Source organism: Condylostylus longicornis, unplaced genomic scaffold (assembly GCF_029603195.1).
Source record: "Condylostylus longicornis isolate FDR11 unplaced genomic scaffold, ASM2960319v2 ptg000048l, whole genome shotgun sequence".
In the NCBI taxonomy this organism is placed as follows: Eukaryota; Metazoa; Arthropoda; class Insecta; order Diptera; family Dolichopodidae; genus Condylostylus; species Condylostylus longicornis.
Window position 1 is genome coordinate 12,695,328 of NW_026578017.1, and position 12,548 is coordinate 12,707,875.

At 22.4% G+C, this 12,548-nt stretch overlaps 1 protein-coding gene across 1 annotated transcript in view; it reads left to right on the forward strand.

The window, feature by feature from the left end:
• Nucleotides 1-2,250: 2,250 nt before the first annotated feature.
• The window catches only part of LOC129610981 (uncharacterized), an 80,737-nt gene continuing 70,439 nt past the window's right edge, over nt 2,251-12,548 (forward strand). Inside the window, exons 1-2 of the mRNA XM_055523847.1 lie at nt 2,251-2,477; nt 7,956-8,446. Of these exons, the coding sequence (XP_055379822.1) occupies nt 8,215-8,446 (232 nt within the window). The 5' untranslated portion in view covers nt 2,251-2,477; nt 7,956-8,214. The remainder of the gene's footprint in view (nt 2,478-7,955; nt 8,447-12,548) is intronic.

Sequence of the window (12,548 nt, forward strand, 5' to 3'; positions counted from 1 at the left end):
TAAATAAAAATATTTTAGTCTTCAGTAATTTACCAATCAATTTGAAATATAGAAAGCTTTGATTTTTTTTCACTTTAAGTTTTCATTTTTAAAAGTTGTTAATCAATACATAGTGGTTGATACACACGATTCAACTTCGTATTTTTATTATGGCATATTTGCTATTTAAACACTCTCGCATTTATTTTTTGATTGCAATCGCAACGAATCTTTGTCACTAAATCTGTTTAACATTTTAATTAACATGTATAAACTTATCCGTCTTGATTTGTTTAAGATATTTTGCAACAGTTAAACATAAATGGAGAAGCAACTGTAATGAAAATTCAAGTTCCTTATTCTATGATAATAGCTATGGGTACATTATTATAATTTATTTAAAGGAATTGAAATTTTAGCTAGAAGTAAAAATGTTCGGTTTATAAAATAATGTATATCTTCTCTATTCTTTATCATTATCATTTAATTCCTTACTTATAACTTAAGACTAATAATCCTTATAGTTTATAATTTAAAAATTATTTACATAAATATGCCATAATAGTTCTTATTTCAAGGGTAACTTATTTCTATAAAGTTCATTATTCTAAGAAAAATTGAAATGACAACATTGTTGAACTAACGAAAAATAATGTAAAATAGAATTCGCAAAAAAAAAGGAAAAAATAAAAAACAAAACCTAATACTAAGGGCTAAATAAGAAACGGCGATTTTCTTTTTTCCTTTCTTTTATATTTTGTTTAATCAATGTTTATCCTTTTGGCAATGTCCTTGTTCCATTTATAGTACCTATATAATAAGAATGATAATAATTATTATCATTATCATGAAAATCATTATAGTCTCTTCATTTTTTTGCCGCTATATGAAGTTGTTTTTTTAAAACTGTTACTCTATTATCGGTGTATGTATATATATAGGTGCTTCCATATACATATGCCTTGCGTATATAAAATTTTCTGTTTTACCTTTATTCTAAAAGTATTTAATAAAATAATTTTAAATATATTTTGAATACCCTCCCTATTTAAATAAATTTTAGTACGTATTTTGAGAAAATTAATCAAAAATAAAATAAAATAAATTATATAACATAAATAACCTTTGTCCTAGAGAGTCAAATCGTAACTGCTATGAACACATGATTTTTAGTGTTCTTTACTCTTATCTTTAATATTAATATTTGCTTACCATACTTATAGTATAAATATAGGGGAAAACTTACTTTGCGATTATACAATAATTTTATCAATATAACAGTTTAAAATTCAATGTGTAATATAAACGAAATTTAACGAAGTGAAATTCTTGTTATATGACGGTGTTTGTATACCGTTTTAACAAAAAAACAGATGAGATGAATGAAAAATTGTAAAGGAGAGAAAATATGAAAAAAGAAAAACTGTTATATTACGGTAGTACTTAGACAGTTTCATGTGTTAAAAGAATGTAGTCATTTATTTAGCATAAGGTAAAATATTTAAAAAAAAAAAATAAATTAAAATATTTTTAAGTGTATTTTTTAGCTCGTATTTAACCATAAACGTCGCAACGGGGGACAGTTATTTTCAATAATTTAATTGAACGAAAATCAAAAGCCAAATGGGTATGGAATTGGTAACTTTTAAGGTAACAATAGAAAATTTAATAACGCGAACCTACGTGAAATAAAATTTTTACTTTCTTAGTGAAATATTTTGTAGATGTTAATAAAAATATTAAATAAAATATTAAATATCCTATGTATGCTTAAAGAAATATTTGATATTACCAACGTACCGTTTGCTAAAATAGAAGATTGAATTATAATGGTTTGATATTTTGTACGACATTTTTAAATGAGCTACTGAGAAAAAGCTAAAAATCTAATTGAAAAAATGTAAAAATTAGAAAAATTCTAATCAAAAATGAGAATTCTAATTTGATAGTGACAAATAAAGATGTTTGGCAATTTTTAAAATGAGCAAATATTAAAAAAAACTTTATCTTCCAATTCTTAAATCTATAAAAATGACTATTTTAAAATTAGCAAATTAAATTTTATAACAAACATAAAAGTTTCACAAAATTTCTTACAAAAATATTCGAAAACAGCTTATTGTCCAAGTGAAACTAAAAATGATTGTTGCTTCGCATTTGATAAATAGAATTGAAATTTTCTTTTTTTTTTGTTTTTTTTTGAAAATATCCTTAAAAAAAATTACTTACAAAAATTTCTGTTAACTATTCAGTTGTTTTATATCCTTTGAATTGAATAGTTTTTTCATATCTAATCCGGTAATCGGGAAAAAGAAATAAATTCTTTGGAGAAAAAAAAAATTTCAAAGATATAGAAAAGCCGCTATTAGTAAAAATTTCATTATTTCGTGATAAAATATTTCGCGTATTTGGAAGTGAAAATATTTCCTTTTCGATTTGAATTGTGTGAAATTTTTTTATTTTATCATAAATAAAAATAAATATATTTTCGCATATAAGTACGTATATATGTAAGAAGTAGTAAATGAAACAAAAGAACGAAAATAATAATAGAAACGTTTTGATAAAAAAAAAATTGTTATCAATTTATTAAATATTTTAATTTCGGAGAATTTATAAGAAAAAATTTTGATTGATATTTTGATAAGAAATCTTTTTTATTTTAATTTATTCGAAATTCAACATCAGCGAAAACATTTATTTAAAAAATAAGGAAAACAAAAAATAAAAATTTTTTAATATGATTGATTGTTGAATTTTAATAATTTTTATTTTTTGAATTCTTAATGTTAGCAGTTGTTGGGAGTTTAAGCAGTTTTTGTTTTATGATTAAATTTTTTTTTTTGTTTTTAAAGTTATAAGAAGATGAAATCCTACTTGTTCTGTAAGCATCATGCGGGAAATTTATTGCTTAAAATTAAAATTTTGATTAAAAAATTTAATGAGTTTAAATTTGAAAATTGAAATTTGGGAAATTAAAAGGTTTTAATTATTAAAGTTTTTAAGTTACTTTTGAATATTGTGTTCAAAAGAAAGTACGTATATATATAGATTAATTAATGTACCAATTGTTAAAATTAAAATTTTAATTATGAGGCGGACTACATATAAAGTTTTGAATTTTAAATTTTCTTGTATGAACAGTCAAAGCACTTTAATAAAATTACAATTTTTTTTTTAAACATGAGTTCCTTCTTTCTTTTTAATATTTTTAAGGTTTACTAAAGGTATATCAGTTTAGGTGTATTATATGAATTTTCAAATATAAAATAAAAAAATTTTGTGTTTTATAAACTTTGATTTTCCTACGAAATATTATTCTCAAACAAAAATTCTATGCCAGACAAGTATAATTACTGCGTAACGTATAATATGGAATTTGTTATGAAAATTTAGGAAACTTTAACATTAAACATTTAAATATTTGAAAATGTATATAAATTGTCTAAAAAATTTCTATAGGACGTTATTAATAAACAATGAGGATCATAAATAAACTAAGTAACCTTAAAAGAATTTTAATTGCCAGTGTGTATTAGCGTTTGATTTAAAATCATTTAATATAAGGATGCAGCTTTAGTGAGTTTTAAAGAATTTAAAATTTCCGAAAATTAAAATATTAAAATTATGATTGTATGAAGTTGGTAATAACATCAAGACAAGACAAGGTGTTATTAAAATTCTAGTTTAAAGTAGTTTCTTTTCTTAACAATTATATTTATATTGCATTTGAAGACTATATTTGAAAATTAAATATTTAGACGCGTATAATCATGACTCAATTTATAATGATATTCAAAATTTTCAATATATATATTTTACCTTTCGAATAAAAAGAAAGTAAGGAAGAATAAATAAACCATTTTTAGTGAAATTACGGTCTGTCAGTCTATGTCCGTACGTCAGTATCCCTACTTAAGTTGAACCGATTTTGGTTAAAATTTCTTAAAGAAGATTTTCATAATCTTGTGTGACATTTTCGCTTCACTAGACAATATTCACCTATGTAGTCGGTTATGTAGTTGATTATGAGGTCGATTATACAGATATTTGCTAATACCAGCATTGGCTTTTAATATAATGAAGATTTACCTTAAAGTTATAAAAAATGTTTTAAATTGTTTTTTTTTGCCTTGAAAAAATTAAAGAGTTTACAAATGAAAGTTATTTTATAAGATGAAAGGTTGATTTAATTCAAATTTTTCTTCAAATTTCAAATTTTTTATTTAAATTTATTTTAATAAATTTAATATCAAATATAACGCCAAAATATATTACTAACAAATTTTTTATCAAAAAAAACAAGAGACTACCTTGTAAAAAGTTTTTCTCTTGTTTTCATATTTAGTTTCTTGTTTCGTTAGTTTTAAGCAAGTCTTCTTAATTTTAAATTTGTTCGAATATTATAACAGAAAAAAAAATAATAAAATGCGTGAGAGAGGCGTGAGAGCTTGTAGGAGTTTTTGTTTCGTAAATTATATTAAAGAAAAATTTAATAATTTCAAAAAAAGAAAAACTTCTAAGTGAAAAGTTGTCTAAAAGTTTTTAAAAATTTTTGTGCCGTACACCAGTGGTCTTCAATTTTTCAAGTTTTTTGTTATTTTTCAAAATATGGTCTATTATATATGTATATGATAATGATTTATTAATTTTCAAGAGAAAAGATAAATTTAGTTTTTTGTTAAAAAAGTTTGACAATATCAAAATAAACTTGTTATAGACAAGGGTTAACAGCAGTACCTAAACCAAAAATTGTCTGACAATAAAAGTAAAAACGAAACAAAAATGAAAGTTTAGAAAATTAATTTTGACATTTTTAACATTATTTTATCTTTTATTATGTGAATATGTGTGAATATGGTATACTAGGCAATCTTCAAATTCGAAATAAAATTTTTACAATTTTTTTCTTTTGAATAATTTAAGTATATGTAGAACTCTAAAGAGCTATATATATAAAGAGAAGAGTAGAATAGAGAGCATAAAATTCCTAAAGAATTTGCAAAAAAAAAAATATTTTTGTTGTCGTTTTCAATAATTTTCCTAAATATATTTTGATGACATTGGTATTATTGTTATTATTATAAATGTTAAGGAATTCACATTTTTATCCTCTTAAACAAAAATAAATTTGTATATGTGTGTATATGTATATGTATGTAATTCATGTCAATTTTTATATTAGTTTGTTTTTGTTATCTCGTGAAAAATCATAACGATTGTCTTAAATTCAACAAAAAATATATTTAAGTAATATACATATGAAGTTATGTGATTTTCGGCATGCTACTATTATAAATTAGAAAAATATTTAGCTAATAAGAGTCAAGTAAAAGCAACAAGTTTCTTTTTAACAAATTCCAACCCAATTCTTTAAACATTTTTTCGGGGAAACATTGATATTGTACGTTCTATTTGTTCGATGCTTTCGAATTTACATTATTCTAACTTTTATCGGTTTTTATCTAGACCTTTTAGAATACAATCAGAAAAAGAACTAAAATTTTAATTTGCACATTTTTTGGTCGCACAATAATAAATTTGATATATAGGTTTTGTGTCGTAAATGTCTATGAAACTTGTTTGATCCAGAAAATAGAACGGCATTCAATTCTCATTAAATAAAATCCGTAAACAATGTTTGATTTGTAAATGTTGACTAACGTGTTCGAAAGAAAATTTTTATACTCTTCATTGAACAAAAAATAATTTTCTTAATTTTATGCAATAGTAGTTATTAATTAAATTTTGTTTCTAAAAATGATAAAATGTTATGTAAAAAATAATAATTTTGGCTCATCCAATTTATCAAATTTTTATCATAATTAGATAAATTGGATGAGTTGTTTGTAGGATGGGATCAAACGTATATGAAAATCGTATGTATTTGAATAAATAAACACATTTTATTATTCTAAATAATTTCATTTAAATTAAAAGATTTTTTGGTATATTGTAATTGTTCTATATGTGTGTCAAAACCAGAAATAATTTTCATTACAATGGTCTATAAATGTAGCAGTTTTTAAATGTGAAGACAGTTATCAAAACGCAAGTCTAATTGTGTAAAATATATTATGCACTTATATTCTTTTCAGTTAATGATTCTGTTCTTATAAAATTGAGTTAAATCGTGTGCTAGACACAATTTTCTTTTTCAAATTTTTTAAAAAATTTTGATTGTTCTCGCTAAATTCCAATTTGGCCAGTATATTTCGATAAAGTTAATTGAAAAAGTGAATGTTAATGTTAATTTTATAGGCAGCAGGAACTATAATTATTTTTAATCTCTTGGTCTGCAGTTGTCCTTTTATATGACGAAAAAACGGAATTTTAAACACTTTCAGTACATACATACACATAATTAAATTCTTGTTGTGAATGCACTCGTGTTGATTCCTGAGTTTGAACGAAATTAAATTTTTTTATACCAACAATTTGACTATTCATTAGTTCAGCCACGTATTTAAAAATTTTTTAATTTTCTTTTTTAAATTATAATATAACGAAAAATTTCTCTTTCGGCAATATCATAATTTAATTTAATAACTAAATTTTGGGAAAAATTGCTATAATAAAAAAAAAACCTTTATAGTATCAAAAATTTCAATAAAACCAGCTGTAAAACTTTGTTAGTCAATTTAGAACGTGCTTCTATTACTCATGAAAGTGAAAAAATAATGTAAAATTTATCAAAATTAAAATTCAAATCGTTATTTAAAAGATATTGAAATTTATCTTCATTTATAAGACACACATTTAATTTTCCTTATAATAAAATTTTAGATTATCATACTAAAAAATTTTCTTTTATATTCAAAATTATGATTAATGGTAATTGAGCAAGAAGAAGGTACTTAAATTCATATAGAAATAAATCAAAAATTCATTTTGAACGTACAAAAATAATATAAGAATAAATTTGAATATCCTTATAATATTAAAATGGTTTACATTAATTTTGTATTTTTCAATATAGCGAAAAGTATTCATAAATTTTTTAAATTAATTTTTATGAAATATCAAGTGTAGACATAAATATGCATATTTTATTCTTTCATAAGGACTATATATATATATATATATATTTTATTGTAATTCTCTTATTGATGAGTATATGGGAAAAATGGCTTTTAAAATTGAGAACTTTGAAGTTGAAATAAATCAAACTTTATTGCATCTTAAAATAACTATATTTGGATTTAAATTAATTTATTTTATAGGTTACGATATTATAATTTTTATTTTATTATGATGATGCATATACGATAAGTTCGATCGTTTACATTCTATACTTAATAACAATATGTAGAATTTATTGGAGCATTTCACTTCATATAGTTCTTTTCTAAAATTCTAATTTTTTTGCAAATAATTTGATATTAAATCTAGACAATGTTCAGCAATAAATTGAGTTTTTCTCTAAATTCTTAAGTGAGTATTTATTAATATTTTTAAGTTAATATTATTACTGGAGCTTTGAATTTCGGAAAATTCAAAATACTATTCATCTGAATTTAATTTGAATTTTATAATCAAATTTCGCTTAACATATTTATTCTAGTTTAAACTTTAATTATGCCAAGGTTTTAATGTTGGTTTCGTCTTAACAAAACATTAAAAATAATTGTTGTTTAATTTCGCCGCATAAATTTTTGTCATAAACAAATTTGTTGGTACAATTTAGGACAAATAGAGAAATTTACTACACTTACAAAATTCATGTGTTTTTTAAAGAGAAAATATCAGGCTTAATATTTTCTCTTTAAAATTTCACGTGTAAAATACACTCGAATACTTATGTAAAAACAAGTAGGATTTCATATTATAATTTCAATAAAAAAATTCAATATTTTCGAATCATTTAATAATCTTATTAAAAATTAACATTTCCATAATTTCATATTTAAAAATAAATTTTAATAATAATTGTGTACTTTGTTTTTTCCAACACTTTAATTGTGGTATACTTTAAGACGTAATTTAATTTAAAGGATAATCATTTATTCAAACATTAAAAATTATTGTAAAACAATTTGTTTTTTTTAATTAAATTCATTAAAAGTGTAAAATTTTAATTACATTGAAAAACAATATTAGATACTATATATATAAGAATTATATAATTATATAAAAATAATAATTACCTAATTTAAAGGTTAATTAAAAATTAATTAATTGATTGTTCAGTCAAAAATTATATAGCTTGCAGCAATTTTTAATAATTTAAATAAAATGTCATCACAATTATCAAATAAAATATTTTCATTCACTGGATTTTGTTATTTATCGATACTAACATTTACCATAATGTTATTGGTACAACAGCCATTACCGTTAGCAAGTGCAACAAGAGGTGATGAAAAAAATCTTACTAGATTACTAAACAATCAAGTACTTGTTAGCAAACAAATCATGTGTGTTCTAGAGAAGAGCCCTTGTGATCAACTAGGAAGACAATTGAAAGGTAAAATTAATAAAAATTTTATTGATATTTTATATATTTATTTATTTACCACTTATAGAATTTAATTCTTAAATAGGATATTTATTTACTTCATAATAAAACAATAATAGTCACGTCATGTTCTTGATTTATTTTCATTCTTGATATTTCTTAAAGTGATGATTTTCAATTATTTTTTGTTTTATTTGGCATTCTATTTTTAAAAATTTTGAACAAATTTCCAAGAGTTAATTTAAGGTGACCATATGCACAAACATTTATATTGTGTTGTGTTACCCGATTTTCTAAATTTAAATTATGGTATTAAACAAAATTATTCAAAATTATGGTTATATTAAAGGTAAATTTCTTAAAAATAATATTCACCCATACGCTATTTGACAGTATAACAGAGATAAATTGCACTCTTGTTTTTTTCATTTGCGGAATTTAAATTTGTTCGTAATTCCTTATCAATTAGTATTTATATGGCTACTCCTAATTACCACCTTTTATGTAGTTGTAAATTAAAAGAAAAAAAAACCTTCTTTATGGATTGAGTTGCATATATGTATTTATTATTTTTCTTATAAAACTTATATTACAAAACTTATGTCGGTTCTAATAAAATTTTTTGGCAGAATGTTCTAATACAAATTATCTTATGATATTGAATTCAGTGTGACTAGCTCCACTATAAGGAGAAATGGTCTATTTTTTGAGTATTGCGAATTTATAGTACTTTAAAGACCTAAAACTTTACAAAGTCTTAAAATCTAAAATTTAAAAGTGAAGACCCACCACCATAAACATTTTGATAAGATTAAACATGAAATTTCTTACAAAAAAAACACGCATTTGTGAATATAAGTGGTGTTTAATCTTAAACGGAGTAAAAGTTTTATAAACAGACAGACGGATGAGAGGACCTGATATTATTATAATTTTTGTATTGACAAATTGGAAAAGTAAGAGTAAATAAAATTCTATCGCATTTCATTGCTAATTGGGTTTGTATATGACAAAATTGTAAAGTAAAAACTTGAAAGCTGTTCAAAATAGCTCCATTGACATAATTAAATGAACTCTAATTTATAGAGGAAGGGATAATAAGTGTAAAATTTCTAAAGGGGGGCAATTAAATTCTTTGTTCCTGTTTATAAATCGCATACCTTTGATTTCTAATCCAAATATTTATTTGTGTTAAATTAAAATTAATTTTAATGTACAAATTTATGACAATTTTAAAGAGTTTATAAAATGATTTCATATTTTATAATTATTGTTCAATTTCTCGAATATTTTCTCTTCCACATACAAATCAAATTTAACATATAAATATTTAAAATTTTAATCAACACTAGTACTAATTCCAAATCAAACCGAAAATGGAGCAATATTTAATTCAACCCGACAATACACATACTCTCTTCTTTTTGATTGCAGAAACCATTCAACTCCCTTAAAGTTTAAAACAAAAATTAAACAAACAAGTTTTTATTGGATTTTATTTCTCTTTCATAATATTTATTGCTGTGTGTTCTTTATTGCATCCAATTCTCTAAATACGAGTTAAAATAAGAATTTTTTTCAACTTTAATTAAAAAAATTGAAACTTTTTATTGAAAAAATTATGTTATAAAATTTTATAAGTTTAATACATTTTTAAAATATACATACAAACATACATATATAATATGAAAGGAAAAAGAAATAATGAAAATTCGAAGAAAACTTGGAAAAACCTCATAAGCGTCAAAATTTTGCATACACAGTGTACAAATATCTAGATGTACATGACTGCATATATAATAAACATTTAGATGAATAAAAAAAAATTTAATATAGTGATAAATATATATATGTACACATATATATATAGGTACTTCATACTCATGAAAATTATGCGGTGACTGACAATATTTAATAAAGTAGACTTGAAAAGAAAGGGACTTAATTTTGAGGAAACACGTGACGCATAATTTATAATTTAATATACACGAGTTCTTTTATTATATTTCATATTTTTTTTTTTTTTGACGACGTGAATTTGAGTTTTTTTAATATTGTTCTGCTTTGGTTTTTCCTTTTTCCAACTTGTCAAGAGAGTGTACTTTAGTATATATTTATTTCGCGATTCTACAATATTATATTCTTAAAAAACTCTTAACAGTCTGAAGGGTATATAAAATAAAAAAATTTGTGAAGAAAGGAAACAAAAAAAAAAAAGACACTATGAATAAAAAAATTTTTTTTTTAGATGCTTGTGTGAGGATTTTATTTTCAAGGGTGTAAATTTTTTGTTATATTAAAATGAATAAAAATAAAAGTTTGTGCATTTTAATATCTTATTGTTGTAGGGGAATTATAATAATCGTATACACAAGTGTCTAGGTTTTAGGGTTTTCGAAATAAGTTCTTGTGATTTCATTATGCTTGAGTAAGATTTATATTATTTGTTCCTGTTTTTTGGATCACATGTTTTTCCAAAACTGTATACCCTATGGATTGTGTCTTTATTTTGGAAGCTCTAAATGATGCATGAAGTTTTTCTAGTTACCTTTTTTTTGTAAAATTTGCACGTGCATTAAACTGCAGAAACAACCTGTTACCTATTGTGAAATTTGGTATAAGCTTTATTAAACAAATTTTTATGAATTTTTAAGGAATTAGTTTTTAATATTTTAAAATTCTAGATGTCGTATTTTTTGTGTTTTTTTGTAATTGTAAATTTATAAGAAAATTTGAAAAAAAATGTGAATCGAAATATCTGCGGATCAGCTTACAAAATTCCAACTGCTTGGTAGAAAACTTAAATTTTATATAAAAATACTTTTTTGAGTTGTAAGTCGTTTTGAAATTTTTGCAATTTTGATTAACATTATTGCCTTTGAAATGCATAAAATTCATTGAATTTTCAACCAAAATGGTAAAGTGGCTCCAATCTTTATTTTGATTGAGTTAATAAATTAATGAGAATGATAATTAACGGCCCAATTCTACGCTTCTCTGTTAATAAAAAATTAATTTTGGAACATGTGACGAAAACTAAGAAAACATAGACGAGAGAATAATTTCAGTAGAAAAATTTGAAGTTTAGGTTGGAAAAATTAAGTAGTCGTCTTCCTGTTTTTTTAATAAATGGCTCAAAATTTAAATTAAATTTTAGTAAACTCAGACACTATTTAAATTTTATTTTTTTAATAGTATATTTGAAAAATAATTGTTTACGGACTTTTTTTTTGGTGTTATGTTATGAATGTAAAATAAATTGCTCGAATTCATTTTATAAAAATTTATTTTCAAAAATGTTGTTTTATTCTATTTACCAAAAAAATATTTTTGATAAATTGTAAATTTTAATTTTTTCGCGTTTTTCCTTTAATATTTTTACTGTTATGTGCATAGCTGCTAACTTATGATTTCATTATTATTTTTTAATATTCGTTTTGGGAAAAATAACTGTAATTAAAGTTTCATTCTATAAAGAGATATTTCTTATTTTTAAAGCACATATTTTTGACAATTTAAAATTATAATTAACATAATTAAGATTTATGTGTTCTCTGATAGTCTCATAACAGAATATCATGTACGTGTATGTGCTGTGCATACCCGTATATACGTATATTTTATTCTTACTTAAATAGTCTCTATAGATTAAGTTATGCACTTATTTATAATATATATATATATGTATATTTAGATGTGCACATAATATTTTCTTAAATAAGGTATCAAAATCCTTGAATCTGCATTGTAGAAATACGTAACATGTTAGTATACATTTTAATATATTGTACATAAACAGAAACGAGTAGCTTTTATATAAAATTCTATACTATTTATATATGTATATAATCTATGTTATTACTTAGTTAGAAGATTAAAATTTTGAAAATATGATTTTGTTTTTACATATCATTGAATTTTAAATTAATTTCAAAGAAACTGCAGATAATATCAGAAATAATGTATGCAAATTTTATGTACATATTCATATGGAAAAATAAGACAGTGTTGATAATAAGAAAAAATTTCCTGTGATCAGCATATAATTGGCTGCATTGAGCATTTTTTGAACAATGCAAATTCGAATAAATGTGTTTTTATAATAGTCAAG